Source organism: Leucoraja erinacea, chromosome 5 (assembly GCF_028641065.1).
Source record: "Leucoraja erinacea ecotype New England chromosome 5, Leri_hhj_1, whole genome shotgun sequence".
NCBI lineage: Eukaryota > Metazoa > Chordata > Chondrichthyes > Rajiformes > Rajidae > Leucoraja > Leucoraja erinaceus.
The window spans coordinates 27,258,214-27,275,673 of NC_073381.1; the positions used below are offsets into that span (position 1 = coordinate 27,258,214).

Consider the following 17,460-nt stretch of genomic DNA (forward strand, 5'->3'; position numbering starts at 1 on the left):
GGCTGATCATCCCCAATCAGTACCCCGTTCCTGATTTCCCTATATCCCCTGACTCCACTATCTTTAAGAGCCCTATCCAGCTCTCTCTTGAAAGTATCCAGAGAACCGGCCTCCACCGCCCTCTGAGGCAGAGAATTCCACCGACTCACAACTCTGTGTGAAAAAGTGTTTCCACATCTCCGTTCTAAATGGACTCCCCCAACATCAGGAACATCTTTCCTGCTTCTAGCATGTCCTTAATAATCTTATATGTTTCTATAAGATTCCCTCTTATCCTTCTAAATTCCAGAGTATACAACCCCAGCCACTCCATTCTCTCAGCATATGACAGTCCCGCCATCCCGGGAATTAACCTTGAAAACCTACGCTGCACTCCCTCATTAGCAAGAATGTCCTTCCTCAAATTAGGGGACCAAAACTGCAAATGATACTCCAGATGTGGTCTCACCAGGGCCCTGTACAACTGCAGAAAGACCTCTTTGCTGCTATACTCAACTACTCTTGTTATGAAGGCCAACATGCCATTCACTTTCTTCACTGCCTGCTCTATCTGCATGCTTACTTTCATTGACTCATGAACAAGGACCCCCCAGATCCCATTGTACTTCGCCTTTTCCCAACTTGACACCATTTAAATAACCTCATATTTATCCACATTAAACTGCATCTGTCATGCATCTGCCCACTCAGCCAACCTGTCCAAGTCACCCTGCATTCTCATAACATCCTCCTCATAGTTCACACTGCCACCCAGCTTTGTGTCATCTGCAAATTTGCTAATGTTACTTTGAATCCAGTGGAATGTTTTGTTGGAGATGAAGGGCAGCCATGCCACGAGACTGACTGACAGGGTGACACAGAGTAGAGGGTAGACGCAACAGTAGAGCTGCTGTCTCACAGCGTCAGAGCTAGCGGGTTCAGTCCTGACTACAGGTATTATCTGTACATTTTCTCCTTGACAATGTGGGTCTTCTTCGGGTGCTCCTGATTCCTCCCACACTCCAAAAACGTGTAGGTTTGTTGGTTAATTGGCTTGCCCCCAATTGTGTAGGAATCAGATGTGGGATAATATCAAACTGTGTGGGTGGTTGAATGTCAGTGTGGACTCAGTGGGCAGAAGAGCCTGTTTCCACGCTGTATCTGTAAACAAAACAAAAAAATCAATTTTTTGGGCAATGATACAGCCTCACCTAATTGCACTGAGATGAGGTTATTAAAGGCTGTTGGTTAAGATCAGAGCTTACATGCCATCATGTAGCAGCAATAAGATGGAAATACATTTCTGTGGGTAGACACATTTGAGATTGGTGTTGCACAGTTCCTCTCAAATGATCTGATCAAAGGTTTGTATGAAGTCAAGAAGGGCCATGTGGATTCCCTGCATGCATTTCTCTTGGTGTTGACATGTGGTGAAGATACATAGAAAAATAGAAAACAGGTGCAGGAGTAGGCCATTCGGCCATTCCAGCCAGCACCGAACATTCAATATGATCATGGCTGATCACCCAAAATCAGTACCTCGTTCCTGCTTTCTTCCAATATCCATTGATTCTGTTAGCCCGGAGAGCTATATCTAACTTTCTCCTGAATACTTCCAGTGAATTGGCCTCCACTGACTCTGTGGCAGGGAATTCCACAGAAAAAATTGTGATGTTTCTTCCCGAATCAGTTTTAAAGTATTCCTTTATAATGTACTAGACTAAGTGGGACCCGTTGGGTCCCAGGTTCACATGGTCCCTCAACGCAATATTCCACCTCTCCACCAATTCCAATATTGGTGGCCCGTGGGGAGGCTTTCTGGAGCACTGGTATGGGTTTTTGGGGTGGCAGCTCAGTCCCTCAAGCCTGATGTGCTGGCAGCTCACTCATGGCTGGTGGGCTGGCAATTGACTCATGGCTGGCTATTCCTTGAAATTCCATTTCAAGCAGGGTGCAAGGCCACCAAATTCAAATCCATTTTCCTACCATTTCAAGCAGGGTGCAAGGCCACCAAATTCAAGCAGTTTCTTACCATTTCGAAAAGGTTGCAAGGCCACCGAATTCAAGTGCAGTTTCCAACCACTTCAAGCAGAGTGCAAGGCCACCAAATTCAAGTGCAGTTTCATACCACTTCAAGCAGGGTGCAAGACCACCAAATTCAAGTGCAGTTTCATACCACTTTCAACAGGATGCAAGGCCACCAAATTCAGTGCAGTTTCATACCACTTCAAGCAGGGTGCAAGGCCACCAAATTCAAGTGCAGTTTCATTCCATTTCAAGCAGGGTGCAAGGCCACCACATTCAAATGCAGCTTCATACCATTTCATGCAGGATCTTCTTCTTCTTATCGAGTCCACACACAGGATTAAAAGTTGTTCAGCCAGAGCTGAACACACCTCTCGGCATCTGCGTACAATGGTGTCTGTCTTGTCGCTTCTTGTGCTTCTTGTGCGTGGTGGTGGAAAGATGGTGGAAACAGGGCCGCGACGTGAACACTCTTTCCTTGACCCCATGCAGGATGAAACCACCATAAAACCACACAAAACACCAAACTCTCAGTTCAGTAGACATTCAGTGTGTTCAGTTGATTCACAGCTCAGACAGTCGTGACCTCTCCCTCCCCCATCATGCAGAGACTGAGCCACACCCACACTTCTAAGTTTTATAACCCCCCCCCCCCCCCCCCCACCGGAAAAGGTGTGGCCTTCATGGCGTGATTGACAGGAGAAAGATTCTCAACATTTTTTAAACACTAATAACACTTTTATTTTTCATTGATGGGAAGAATCCTCTGCACCTGCTGAGCGGAGGGGGACTGGTTGAAGCTTTCCGAAATTGTCTTTAAGATCATCCAGTTTGGCTAAATGGATAATGAGAAATAAAAAGAGGATGATCACTTTGTTAGGTAGACACAAAATGCTGGAGTAACTCAATGGGTGAGGCAGCATCTATGGAGAGAAGGAATTGGTGATGTTTCGGTTTGCCAATTCCTTCTCTCCATAGATGCTGCCTCACCCGCTGAGTTACTCCAGCATTTTGTGTCTACCTTCAATTTTACCAGCATCTGCAGTTCTTTCTTAAACTTAAGTTTGTTAGGATTGTATTACAGTCCCCCAAATAGTCAACAGGAATTAGAGGAACAAATACGCTGGAATATTGTAGACAGCTGCGAGAATATTAAAGGTTGTCATGATAGGGGATTTTAACTTTCCTAACATAGACTGGGACTGCCATTGTGCCAAGGACTTAGATGGGGTGGAATCTGTTGTGTATTCAGGAGAGTTTCATGGTCATAGGTAGAGGAACCAACAAGGGAGTGGGCAAAGCTTGAACTATTCTTAGGGAAAACTGAAGGGCACTTTGATAACAGCGACGGCAGTTCCATTAGCTTTAAAACAGTTATGGATTGGTCGACGACTTAAATTGGGGTAAGGCCAACTTTGATAATAGAAAATTGTATAGTTGATTGGAGTATGTTCTTTGCAGGGCAAACAGGTGTCCGAAATATGGAATGCTTTTAAAAGTGTGATGGTGAAAGTTCAAGGTATGCATGTCCCTGGTAGAGAGAAGGGCAAAAGATAGACAGAAAATGCTGCAGTAACTCAGCAGACCAGGCAGCATCTCTGCAGAGAAGGAAGGGATGACGAGTCAGGTCAAGACCCTTCTTCAGACAGAGGGAAGAGCGAGGCAGATAGGAGTAAGGAACCCTAAAAGAGGAGAGAAAATTGGGCTGCAGTCAAGAAAAAGGCAAGGGTCTGCTGGGAACAAATGTCTAATTGCAGGAGTATAAGGGATTGAGAAACATACTTCAGAAGGAAATGAGATGGGCAAAAACGAACGGTGGGGGGGGGCGGGGGGGGGGGGGGGGGGGGGGGGGGGGAGGGCATGAAATTAAAAAGTATATAAGAGTAACTAGTGAGAGAATATGGCCCCTCACAAATCAAAATGGTCATCCATGTGTGGAGCCACAGGTGGTGGGCAAGGACCATTGATGACCATTGAGGACATTGCCCATCTCCTGGGGCTCCGCACATCTGTGACAATTTCGTTTCTGAGGAGTCACATTCTCTCACTAGTTATTCTTTTCCCTTAAAAGTGCCACAGTAAACCAGGCGGTCAGGCAGCATCTCTGGTGAACATGGTGAGGTGACGTTTCGGGTCGGGGTCTGCTGGGACCAAATGTATCATTGCAGGAGTATAGGGATTGAGAAACATACTTCAGAAGGAAATGAGAAGGACAATAACGGGGGTGGGGGTGGGGGGCATGAAATAAATCAGGCAGATAAGAGTAAGCAGAAATTAGTATCATTTAAAAATAAATTGGATAGGCATATGGATGAGAAGGGAATGGAGGGTTATGGTACGAATGCAGGCAGGTGGGACTAAGGGGAAAAAATTTGTTCGGCATGGACTTGTAGGGCCGAGATGGCCTGTTTCCGTGCTGTAATTGTTATATGGTTATATGGTTAAATCTACTTCAGAATGAGTTACTCGGCTAAACCCGTTGAGTTACTCCAGCAATTTGTGTTTTGTTTTGTAAACTAGCATCTGCAGTTCCTTGTGTTACCGTTTCCCCCTTATTGTAAATACTGTATTTGTTTTGCCACACGCAAGCTGGAGATAAGATGAATCTGGGGAAAGGAGGCGGCCGACTTTCGTTTCTCGACTCCGGGTATTGTGGCTTTCACTATCTGGACGTCACGTTTGTTTGCAAGCGGCTGGGTTTCGATTCCGCAGCGCCGCCGCCACTCCCCACCCACACACACACCCACCCCCGGCCGACCGGCTGTCCGGCCCGAACCTGCAACCACTGTCTCGACCAGCCGGGACATGGCCAGTTCGCTGGGCTCGGTGCTCTACAAGCAGTGGGCGAAGCGGGTGTTTGCCATCGAGTGCGGCAGCAGCTCGGAGCCGCTGTACTTCGCGCTGAGCCCCAGCGCCGAGGGGCAGTGGGACGAGAGGTGCAGGTTGCACCGGCTGCTCAGCCGCACCGCCACCTACTCGCTGTCCGTCGCCTCCGACAGCAGGGTCCGCGGTGCAGAGGCGTACGTGAGGCTGCAGAGCGAACTCGCCCGGTTGCCAGACAGATGCCGAGTCCTGGAAATGACCGCGTTCTTCCCCAACGAAGAGGGTTCTTCCATCAAAGGGTTCCTGGTCCAAGACGAGGGAGGTTGTCTCACCACGGAGCGTGTGCTGCGGGATCTGGCCCGTGAGAGCGGCCAGACCTGCCTGTGCACCTACTGGAGGGGCGCCGAGGGCAGAATGTGGCAGAGCCTGGGGCGACACAGCGAGGGCAGCCGCGGGGAGATCCTCAACAACTGCCTGGCACTGGCCGAGAAACCGCAGCTGCACCCCTCCGTCTTAAACATCAAAAACTCTGTTGTATTCTCCAAGTATGAAGAGGCTTGCGCCGTCTTTCAGGAGGTAAGTCCGGCTGCGGGAGAATTAGAAATCTGCAGATGCTGGAATTTTGAACTGAGGCCAGAAAACGCTGCAAACTCTCAACTGACCGGGCAGCATCTGTGGGGAGAGAGTCCGGTGATCGGAAACGTCCGCTGTTTCTCTTACCACAGTTCCTTCCTGGCCTTTCCCGGTTTTATTAAATAATTTGTTAAATAATCCAGGATAATAAGCAGGAGTGTGGGATATTTGCAGAGGTGACACCATACTGTATGCAGTCTGTAGAAGGGTCTCGACCCTAAACGTGACACGTCAGTGGATCAAACAAAGCTAATGCCCTCTCTACAGGATACGATAAAACAGTTTCTGCTTTTATTGCTGCATCTTCCTCTTAAAACATTATTATAAAATACATAAATGACAGTGTTAAGCAATGATAATGAAACACCGGAATGGCAAAAGCTATCAGTGATTACAGATTGCTCTGACGATTCAAAGCGCTGGAGTTACTCAGCAGATCTGGCAGCATTTCTGGAGAAAATGGATAGGTGATGTTTCGGGTCGGTACCCTTCATTAGACAGAACGATCCCGAGCCGAAACATCACCTATCCATGTTCTCTAGAAATGCTGCCTGATCTGCCGAGTTACTGTAGATGTGTGTCCTTTTGTGTAAACCAGCTTTTGCGGTTCCTTGGGTGGTTACTCCGAGGACTGTTCCATTAAATACTGTGTTTCTATTTCTCTCATCAAAGTGTGCCGAATTATTTCCTGAAGCCAAGGAGGTTTTGCAAATAGTGGCGCAATATAATGGGACTTACAAGAAGGGTCGATTCCCAGTAATTGTGATAGAAGGGCTCGATGCCACAGGTGAGGACTATCAGGATGTTTCATTAAAAAACCTGGACTATATATTAAGTAACACCTGTCTCAAGATGTGCTGTACCAAGAACTGAACATCGCATATAAATGTTTTTCTGTATAAAATGTATAAAGTATTTTTTTAATGTTAACAATAGGACAGTCTAAAGCCCCTGTCCCACTTTCCCAAGTCACTCACGAATTCTCCCGAGTTTTCCTCTTGATTCAAACTCGGAAAATGTCCATAGGAGGCCGTAGATATTTCGTAGCGGCTTGTAATGCCAGCCGTAGGTACTCGGGGCATCAGGTAAGCCACATATTTAAAAATGTTCACGAGTAAAAAAAATAGCCTCGAGTACCTACGGCTGGCATCTCTGAGTTTGAATCAAGGGGAAAACTCAGGAGAATTTGTGAGTAACTCGGGAAAGTGGGACAGGCCCTTAAAATTGAGTAGCTATTTCAAATAATGTGGAGTTGCAAAGTTACACAGCATGAAAACTTGCTCATTGACCTCATTCGCCCATGTTGACCAAGTCACCCAACGAAGCTAGTCCCATTTGCCTGTGCTTGGCCCATATCCCTCCAAACCTTTCCTATTCATGTACATGTCTAATTATCTTTTATATGGCATAACTGTACACTTCCTCATACCACTGCCTCTGTGTGAAAAGGTTGCCCCCAGGTCTTTCTTTTCCCATTGTCTTAAAACTATGCTCGATAGTTTTAGACTCTACCTTAGAAAAAGACTGGCTATTCACATTATTTGTGCCACTAATGATTTTATATAAGTCTATCATTGCTACAGCAGTTTAACAGAACCGTACACAGTACTCCAAATGGGATTGTACCATTGTCTTATACAGCAGTGTAATGACATCCCACCACCTGTACTCTATACACTAACTGACAAAGGCCTTCTTCCCCAATCCGTCTATCTTTAATGGAACCATACATGTACACCCGTTCTACTGGTCCTCCTGTTCTACAATAGGGCCCTACCATTCACTATACAAATCCTTCCCCAGTTTATCTTACGAACATGGAACACCTTGCATTTATTTGAATTAAACTCCATCTGCCATTCCTGGGCCCTTTAGCTCAGTTGATCAAGATCCCATTGTAATCTTTAATAATCTCTTTCACTGCCCATTATGCCACCAATTGTGATGTGATTCACAAACATACTAACCAAGCCACCTTTATTCACATCCAAGTTATTAATATAAATGAGAAACATGGACCAAACTTGATACAGGTTTCCAATCTTAAAAGCAACTGTCTACCTCCATTATAAACAAGAACTTCAGATGCTGGTTTACATAAAAAGGCACAGTGCTGAAGTAACTGGAGAATATGACTAGGTGATGCTTCACTTCAGAGCACCACTCTCTGTCATCTACTTTCAAGCCTATTTTGTATCCAACTCATTAGCCTGCCCTGGATCCCATGTGGTGTAACCTTCCAGAATTGCACAACTTGTCAAATGCCTCGCTAAAGTCCATGTAGCCAAAGTCTACCACACTATCTCCACCAATCTTCTTTGTCACCTCTTCAATAAAACCCAATCAACTTTGTGAGATGATTTCCCACACATAAAGCCATTGTGCCAAATCCTCATCACTCCTTGCCTTTCCCAATGTATGTAGATTCTGCCCTGCAGGATCCCTTCAAATAACTTTCTCTCCACACAGTGAAAACAAAGCATTCAATAATTTAAAAGGCAAAAATCAATAGATTGATATTAAGTTTTATTAGTAATAACGAGTAGTTAGGTCAATAAAATAGATTTTCAGCATGTGACGCAAGTATGATAAATTAATTAAATTGTAAGATTCTTTTGCTGGAATCTGAATGCCTTGTAAATATTACTTTCCTCCCTTTATTGATAGTATTTGACTTCAATATACAGTCGCGGGTAGGAGAAGGGATCTGGAGATGGGAAATTTATTTTTTCACTCCTAATGAAAAGGGCTGTTCTTATTATACAATACAATACAATACAATTTATTTGTCACTTGAACCTCATAGAGGCTCAAGTGAAATGTTGTTTCTGCAGTCATACATACAAGAAAAAAAAGACCCAAGACACAACACAATTTACACAGACATCCATCACAGCGCATCTCCACCTCGCTGTGATGGAAGGCAAAAAAAACGTATCTCTCCCCTGCACTTCCCTCTCCCCTCTCCTATTAGGATGACAATCAATCTCTCCTTATATAAATGAGACAAGACTACATACCAGTTTGCTGTACAATAACAAAAACCATCACACCTTCCTACTTCCCTCATCATCCTACAGCAATTAGAGTGGGAATCCCAGATGATTTTGTTTTTGCCCTCATTTGGAAGTACTCATTGTCCCAAGTCAACTAACTCATCATTGAATGACAAACTCTGGGCTTTCTTTTTGATGTGGCTCACTAGATAGTCCATTTAAAATTCATTAAAAAATATTGTTTAATTCTGCTTTAAGTCCCTGGCTCATTGCAGCCTACAGTAGAATGGAATAGAATAGTTTCTTTATTGTCATTGTAACATGAACCATGTACAACAAAATTTAAAATTAAATTTACAGTAAATTTAAAATTAAATTTACAGACTTGAAGTAAATGGCAAACAATTAAGTACAAATTAAATGACAACAAAGCTTAATTACTTTATGGTTAATTATGAGATCAGCTTTTATCCTATTGTCTTTACTGGGATTATCTTTAGGAAAAAGTACTTTGACTGAGTCTTTAAGAGCATCGATCCAAGCAACACTTTTGAAATCACCACACGATTGCATTGGGCATTTGAGAAAAGCTTTTGATGTAAAATTACCTCTAATCCGGCGAGCCTTTTATACTTTGGGCAATTACATAACTGCCTCCGCCATAGCAAGTGCATCAGAAACATCCCCAGTTATTGTGGATCGGTGAGTATAATCTTTAGAAATTACCATGTATGGTTGATACTGAATTTACAAGCGACGTGGATGATTTCCCCATGAGGCAGATAGAAATGATAGATGTGTGTTGCAACATAGCTATTAGTAAACTACATTTCATGAGCAGATTTCTACCATAATGTTTTAAAACTGGTTGATTAAGGAATACATTGGAAAGTTGCTAATACGTCTGCACACATTAGAAGGTTAGCAGAAGGAAATGATGGACCTGTTAGACTAGCAATTGTTAGAAAGTTGTGAAATGCACTGGTAGAAGTTCAACATGGGAAATGCAACCACTCCCGCTGAGAAAATAGATCTAAATTCTTTATACATAATGTAAAGTTGTGGAAAAGAGCATTTTAAGGATCCTTATATAAATGACAAAAATATTGTGGACAGGTACAAATTAATCATTAAAAAGTTTAGTTTAGTTTAGAGATACAGCATAGAAACAGGCCCTTTGGCCAACCCAGTCTGTGCTGACTAGAGATCTCTGCACACTTACACTATCCTAAACATACTGGGGACAATTTTATAATAATGCCAAGCCAATTAACCTAAAAACCTATACGTCTTTGGAGTGTGGGAGGAAACCAGAGATCCTGGAGAAAACCCAAGCAGGTCATGGGGAGAACGTACAAACTCCGTAGACACAGCACCCATAGTCAGGATCAAACCCGGGTCTCTGGCGCTGTAAAGCAGCAAATCTACTGTTGTGCCACTGTGCCTCCAAATATTTTATCCTGGAAAGACACGGCACAAGGTATTGAAGTTTTGTTCCCGAATGTAAAGTTGCTGTTAGTTGCTATTGCAGGAGTGCATTCAGCGCCAGGGACCACACATATGGAAGGATGCAATAACCTAGCAATGGTGCTTTGTATTCAGCAGAATATAACAGGACTTAAAAGGGTTCAGTTATGGAGACAGAGAGACAGTATTTCCTCTGATGTCAGCGTACAAAAAAGGGGAATAACATTAAACATGGAGCAGGACATTCAGAAGTGGATGCTTGGAAGTAACAACTTTGCACACAAACTGAATCTGCAAACCCAAACAAGATTGTTAGCACCATTGTAGATTCCACCACTGAGATTGATATATTGTTGAGGTACAAGGAACTGTAGGTGCTCGAATCTTGAGCAAAACACTGAAGTAACTCAGCAGCTCAGGCAGTGATGACTCCACACTATGTGTTTCGATATATTGTGTGAAGAATTTATGAGTGTTACAATGAAAACAAACAGATGGGGTTAGGATTTAGATCAGCCATTTACAGAATAAGCTCGAGAGAGTGAATCTATTTTTAATGAGATGCATGGAGCACATTTTGCAGTTGAGTTGTTTATTCACCAACTTTCTTTGCACTAAATAATGTAATTTCTCAAAATCTATTTAGTTGATGATTAAGTCATTACAATCTAGCTATTAAAAACAAATGAAATGTAATTAATAACATTTCTGAGGATTATTCATTCATTTTTTTAATTTATTATGTTTAATTGCTGTATTTTGGGAAACACAATACTTTCCAATGTATCTTTTGATGATAGACTCAAAATCCTGGCGTAACTCAGCGGGCCAGGCAGCATTTTTGGAGAGAAGGAATGGGTGATGTTTCGAGCTGAGACTCTTCATCTCTCCAGAGATGCTGCTTGTCCCGCTGAGTTAATTCAGTATTTTGTGTCTATCTTTGGTTTAATCCAGCATCTGCAGTTCCTTCGTACATGTATCTTTTGATGAAGCAAGTCATGGCTTTCTTTACAATTAGCCAGCACTTATTCCATTCAATATTCTTTTCAATATCCAACATATAGTCAGCAAGGGAAATGAGACTTATTGACTGCTAATTGATCTATTCAGTGTTCAGAAACAACCAACTTTTTGTTTAAGGCTCTCATTTAGAATATCAACGGCACAAGTTATTGTTAGCATTTCTCACACATTACTAAGTGCACAATACTTTTCACAGATAATCAATGTATCCATTGGGCTTTGACTATCTCTGCTGTGCTATTCTCCAGGTTCTGGCACAGTACCGCAGCATATGCAATTGCGACTGAAGTCAGTGGAAAGGTGGACAACCTCCCTCCACCCCACCATGAACTATACCAGTGGCCCCAAGATCTACTTCAACCGGATTTGGTGCTCTTGCTCACAGTCAGTGCGGACGAGAGGATCCGGCGCTTGGAACAGAGAGCGGAGATGAAAACAAAGGAAGAAGCTGAACTGGAAATCAACAGCCTGTTTCGACAAAAGTAAGACCAATTGGCAGAATTAATTGCAGGCATTTTGACATAATTTTTCAGAATTATCTGCCTACTTTGCTTCTTTAACCCTTTGCCTTCTTCCAACTCACTGCTTTGACCAAGTACTTGATTCATGGATTCAGGCACTGTTTCCCACATCTCTGTCATGCAACTTCAATCATTTACTAGTTTTCATTTCTTTACAGATGCAAGTTCTTAGTACTGGGGTACTGATGTTTAATTTAATTGAGGACAATAAAATACTTCCACTATTTAAAGATATGTATTTTTTTTTAATTGCTTCCATGACTTGATTTTCCATACATGTATACCATCTGCTTCCTTGATTCTTTGTCTTTCCAAATCCATTACACAGTATTCAGTTCAGCCAAGAAAATTGTTGCAGTGTGTACTTTATGATTTTGGAGTATGGCGAGCAATGAAATGTCAGGGACAGATTCAGGCAACAGTAATGGGAGGTTCATCATAAAGTTATGGTTTGAAAAGCAATGAGTTTATTTATTTATGTTGGCTTAAACTCCAGGTGCTGGTTTAAACTAAAAAAAGACACAAAAAGCTTGAGTAACTCAGCGGGTCAGAAGGCTCACCAGCGTCTCTTCTTCCTGAGGAGACTGAAGAAGGTCCATCTGTCTCCTCAGATCCTGGTGAACTTCTACTGCTGCACCATCGAGAGCATCCTTACCAACTGCATCACAGTATGGTATGGCAACTGCTCTGTCTCCGACCGGAAGGCATTGCAGAGGGTGGTGAAAATTGCCCAACGCATCACCGGTTCCTCGCTCCCCTCCATTGAGTCTGTCCAAAGCAAGCGTTGTCTGCGGAGGGCGCTCAGCATCGCCAAGGACTGCTCTCACCCCAACCATGGACTGTTTACCCTCCTACCATCCGGGAGGCGCTACAGGTCTCTCCGTTGCCGAACCAGCAGGTCGAGGAACAGCTTCTTCCCGGCGGCTGTCACTCTACTCAACAACGTACCTCGGTGACTGTCAATCACCATCCTTCCCCGGACACTTATTATTATTTATTCAAATCATTTGCTATGTCGCTCTTCCAGTGAGATGCTAAATGCATTTCGTTGTCTCTGTACTGTACACTGACAATGACAATTAAAATTGAATCTGAATCTGAATCTGAGAGCATCTCTGCAGAAAAGGAATAGGTGACGTTTTGGGTTGAGGCACCTTCTTCAGACTGAGAGTCAAGGGAAAGGGATTGCTACTTTACCACTAGCTTTACTATTTGAACAATGCTGATCCAAATACTGCAGGTGGATGCATTAGACCATTAGAAATTCAGTAAATAAGGTAACAGCAGGAGTCACTCTTTAAAGTAGACAACTTTAGTAATGCTGCAGATTGCCTGCCAAAGTTTGCCAAAGATAGACACAAAGTGCTGGAGTATCTCAGCAAGTCAGGCAGCAACTCTGGCTAAAATGGATAGGTGACATTTCAGGTCAGAACCCCCTAAACGTCACCTATCCCTTTCTCCAAAGATGCTGCCTGAGCCGCTGAGTTACTCTAACATTTTGTGTCTATGCTTGGTATAAACCAGCATTTGCAGTTCCTTCCTTCACTGACTATTAGCCAGGATTACCTCCACGCCTGATGCCTCTGATGACTGAGTAACACACTGTTAAGTGACTTGCAACCTCATTTGGATATGGGCAGGAAAATGAAACTGAAATTAAAGGTTGCATCATAAACAACAAAACCTGGCATGTTCCAGGACTGGAACTGTTTCCAAACTGTAAGTTAACTGGCTGAAACAAATGTCATGGTATGTGGTAAGAACTGTTTCATCCTTTCTTTAAAATATGCATTTAATCTTATTTTTTATTATAGGGTGGAAGCAACATACAGAAGAATGGAGAAGCCAGCTTGTGTCGTTGTTGATGCTAGTGCATCCAAGGAAGAGGTTCTCAAAACTGCACTTCTTATAATTGAAAAATATTGTGGCATTAAAAAAACGTGACTTCATGCATTGATACATTTGGGCTGCGTTAATTGAGTCAAAAATATATTTCATGTAATCAATGCAAAAACCTTGCATGAATGTATTACCGACATCTCTTTGGTTGTTTTGGATATGTAGGTAAGGCATGCGATGACAAGGCCTAATAAATAAAGTGATCAACAAATTTGCTTGTGACGTATACTGCAAAGTGACTGAAAATATTTCTGCAGAATTGTACTTGCCTCAGTGTTTGCTAGTCCCATGTATTTGCCTAAACATACCAAAGTCTCCACATCTGAGATCATGGGTCAGTTCCCAGCTTCTCCACTAGCCAGGCACAGTGGGTCACCTACCTCGCTGGAACATGCCCTGGTTTCCATTCCATTGATTTCAAATCAGATTCATTAGTAGGAGTCAAGAGTACTTAATTGTCATATGTACCGACAACAGCACAATTAAATTCTTACTTGTAGCAGCATTATCGGCCAAGCATAACGGGAAAATGCTGCATTCAGGCAGATTACCACCCTGTGAAGAAGGAAATCACCACCAAGACTTGGTTTCCTTTCTAATCCAAATAAATGCAGAATGTTGATCAACAGTGATCAATAATTTGAAAGGATGTGGGGAGAAGTCAATCAAATATGTCACTCATGTGAAAGGCAGATAGTCCTGAGGAAATTGTATGAACTCAATAATTGCAGACTCCTAACTACATCTTCACTGGACAGGGTCCAAGTTATACTGAAATAGTTGGTGATGTGAGTAGAGCTACAACTGATCCGCAATTAAACAGATTACTTCCGTGTGAGTTAAAATTTGGAGAGGAATTATAAACTGAATCCTACAAAAACTGAAAGGGCCTTCAAAACATTGTATTCCACATTTTTCAGGTTATGGTCAAGTGATATAGGAATGAATTACTTTTGTGACAGGAATGAGCCACTTTACAATTAAAATTGCATTTAATGTTTGTATTTTAGATTTCAGAGGTTCCAATATGTTCATTCTAGATGAACGATGCATTTATTCTTATCTGCACACAATCTACTCTGTCCTACAATAAACCCCAAATTGAATATTGATCATCTCACTGTATTGATCATTTTTGTTATGTACAATCATCCTGTAATCGGGCCATATTTTGTATGGAATAAAAAAATACACCCAACTAGTTTCTACTTCTGAATCAGTATCATTGTGTGAAATGCTCTGAAATTGTTCAACTTATGTTGCCAGTGATTTTCTTTTAGTTCAGTATTTACTCCCAACTCTGTCTTCTCCTGAGGACGTTACAGAGACATTGAGATCAAGCCAGGCGGCAAGTTGGATATCCACTTCCTGAAAGTTGTGTATCTCAAAAGAAAGGAAAACTTAACTGTTTGGATAGCATGCACCCAAATTTCGTACACCTCCTTTGTTTCACTTCAGCAAATTTAAATGACTCTTTGAGTTCGACTCACTCTTGTGTTTCTACTGTTTTACAATCAGAAGTGTAGTTGTGTCTCTAAGTAAACAGCAAGCACGGCCATAGGTGGCCCCATAATGTTGACCAGAAAGGGTGTCGTTTGTTTTTCACATGTGCTCACGTGGTTCAATGTTGCAGCACAGCAGCTGAAGCCACTTTAATGAGCAGAGCCTTGGGAGAGAAATGAGAAAATTCTTAATTCAGAAAACCTCAATATATGGTTCAAACTACCTTAAATGAACAACAGAGAGTGGTGAACCTCTGGAATTCTCTGCCACAGAAGGTAATTGAGGCCAGTTTGTTGGCTATATTTAAGAGGGAGTTAGATGTGGCCCTTTTGGCTAAAGGGATCAGGGGGTATGGAGAGAAGGCAGATACAGGATACTGAGTTGGATGACCAGCCATGATCATATTGCATGGCGGTGCAGGCTCGAAGGGCCGAATGGCCTACTCCTGCACCTATTTTCTATGTTTCTATCTGTGTTCTTCCTTCATTTTGCTGCAACAATATTTATTTTTAAATGATTTCCATTCATTCAACAACTTTTTAGGGTTATTTAATGCCTGCAAAATAAATTGGAAAAGAAACAAGTCATTTAGCAGCTGCGCTGATTTGTTTTGGATTTTCTTTTTTGTAGTTTTGTCTAATCTGATATCATGGCAATGTTAGCCCAGGTCTATTTCCTGATCGGGGCTGTATACTGCAGAACATAAATAGCTAGATTTTCACCATCTAATGCAGATAAGTACACAAAAAATCCTTTTTGGTGCACAAAAAAATACTTGTGCATAGCATTAATGCCAATTTGGGCCCCCTCAAATAGTTATGTAATGGATGTGAAACAAGTGTGCTTCACCATTCGTGTGTTTCCCACCCAAACTGAGTGGTGAACGAACATGTGCAGTTTGTGATGGGAGTGGGTGAAATCCAGCATAATCACTGACACTGAGCCGTGCAGAACTCAAGAGGCCTTGGAGTGCACTCCAAGGCAGATGGCCAGCAACAAAACACGTACTTGGAGGAGATTAGATGAGTTCATTATTGTCATGTACACCGTGGTACAGTGAAAATCTTTTGTTACTGGAGTAACTCAGTGGGTCTGGCAGCATCTCTGGAGGAAAATACTAGGTGTCGTTTCGGGGCGAGACCCGTCTTCAGACAGAGTCAAGGGACAGGTGTTACACCTTCTGAGGTTGCAGGGGAAAGTACCTGGGGAGAGGGTGGCTTGGGTGCGAAGGAATGAGTGAACCAGGGAGAATGAAGATACAGGAAATTTAATCACCACAATAAGAATTTTAGTGAAATCAATATCAATAATTAGGCAACTCCAGATAAACCAAATGAACTTCAAAGGCACATGGATACCAGTGTCCCAAATACATTTTTGGGAGCGTGGAAATTGAGGCCCTAATATGTTATAAAGGGAGAACGAGAAACAGCAGTCAGCAAACCACCCATCGATAAATCGGCTTTCTGGATTGTCAGATAACATATTGTCAGAGGTTTACTGTACACTTCTGAAATTTGATTAAATCGCACTTACATTGGTGACAAAGGAGGAGTGTTGCCCTCAGTTGCTTCATCTACAAAGTAATACTTAAGATATAGAAAATTAAAATATAGAAAATATGATCAGTACAATATTTTGAAAGAAGAAAAGTTTATGGTGCCAAAATAAAGTCAAAACATTGCATCTGAAACAAGTGAAATAATTTAAAAAACCCGACAACCAAAATTGAAATGCAACATGATTGCACTGTACAAATAGGCAAATGTACGCTTCATGAATTTTGATGCACCAAAAAGAATAGATAGTATTCCCAAACTCACCGAGTGCTGTCAGTGATAAAGCACCATGTGGATAAAAAACATGTTTTGCATTAAATGTGCCCTATCCGCAACACATAGAAACATAGAAAACAGGTGCAAGAGTAGGTCGTTCGGCCCTTCGAGCCACACCGCTATTCAGCATGATCATGGCTGATCATTCAAAATCAATACCTCATTCAGGCTCTTTCCCCATATCCCTTGATTCCCTTAGCCATAAGAGCTAATCTAGCTCTATTTTGAAAACATCCAGTGAATTGGCCTCCACTGCCTTCTGTGGCAGAGAATTATACAGATTCACAACTCTCTGGGTGAAAATGTTTTTACCTCATCTCAGTCCTAAATGGCCTACCCCTTATTCTTAAACTGTGATTCCTGGTTCTGGACTTCCCCATCATCGGGAACATATTTCCTGCATCTAGCCTGTCCAATCTAAGAATTTTCTATGTTTCTATAAGCTCCCCCTCCTCCTTCTAAATTCCAGCGAATACAAGCCCAGTCGACCCATTCTTTCATCATATGTTAGTCGTCCTTTCATCCGGCCATCCCGGGAATTAAACTGGTGAACCTACGCTGCACTCCCTCAATAGCAATAATGCCCTTCCTCAAATTAGGAGACCAAAATTGCACACAATACTCCAGGTTAGATATCACCATGGCCCTGTAGAACTGCAGTAGGACCTCCTTTCTCCTAAGCTCAAACCAAAGATCATAGAGCGGAGCAAGATAGTCCACTCATCGAAAAAGCCGTAGTGGGTCATGGGTAATCCT

At 42.4% G+C, this 17,460-nt stretch overlaps 1 protein-coding gene across 1 annotated transcript; it reads left to right on the forward strand.

The window, feature by feature from the left end:
• The first annotated feature begins 4,730 nt into the window (after window positions 1–4,730).
• On the forward strand, window positions 4,731–14,564 carry cmpk2 (cytidine monophosphate (UMP-CMP) kinase 2, mitochondrial). The gene is made up of 5 exons (XM_055635277.1): window positions 4,731–5,403; window positions 6,133–6,247; window positions 8,957–9,158; window positions 11,195–11,428; window positions 13,282–14,564. The coding sequence occupies exons 1-5, from the start codon at window positions 4,810–4,812 to the stop codon at window positions 13,409–13,411; spliced, it is 1,275 nt and encodes a 424-aa protein (XP_055491252.1). The 5' UTR covers window positions 4,731–4,809; the 3' UTR covers window positions 13,412–14,564.
• Window positions 14,565–17,460: the final 2,896 nt, after the last annotated feature.

What these genes read in the sequence shown, in the direction of transcription:
- cmpk2 (XM_055635277.1), top strand. Translation starts at nt 4,810, where the DNA reads ATGGCCAGTTCGCTGGGCTCGGTGCTCTACAAGCAGTGGGCGAAGCGG. An exon ending in CTTGCGCCGTCTTTCAGGAG is followed by an intron (nt 5,404 to 6,132) that starts GTAAGTCCGGCT and finishes CTCTCATCAAAG; the next exon opens with TGTGCCGAATTATTTCCTGA. An exon ending in AACAGCCTGTTTCGACAAAA is followed by an intron (nt 11,429 to 13,281) that starts GTAAGACCAATT and finishes TTTTTATTATAG; the next exon opens with GGTGGAAGCAACATACAGAA.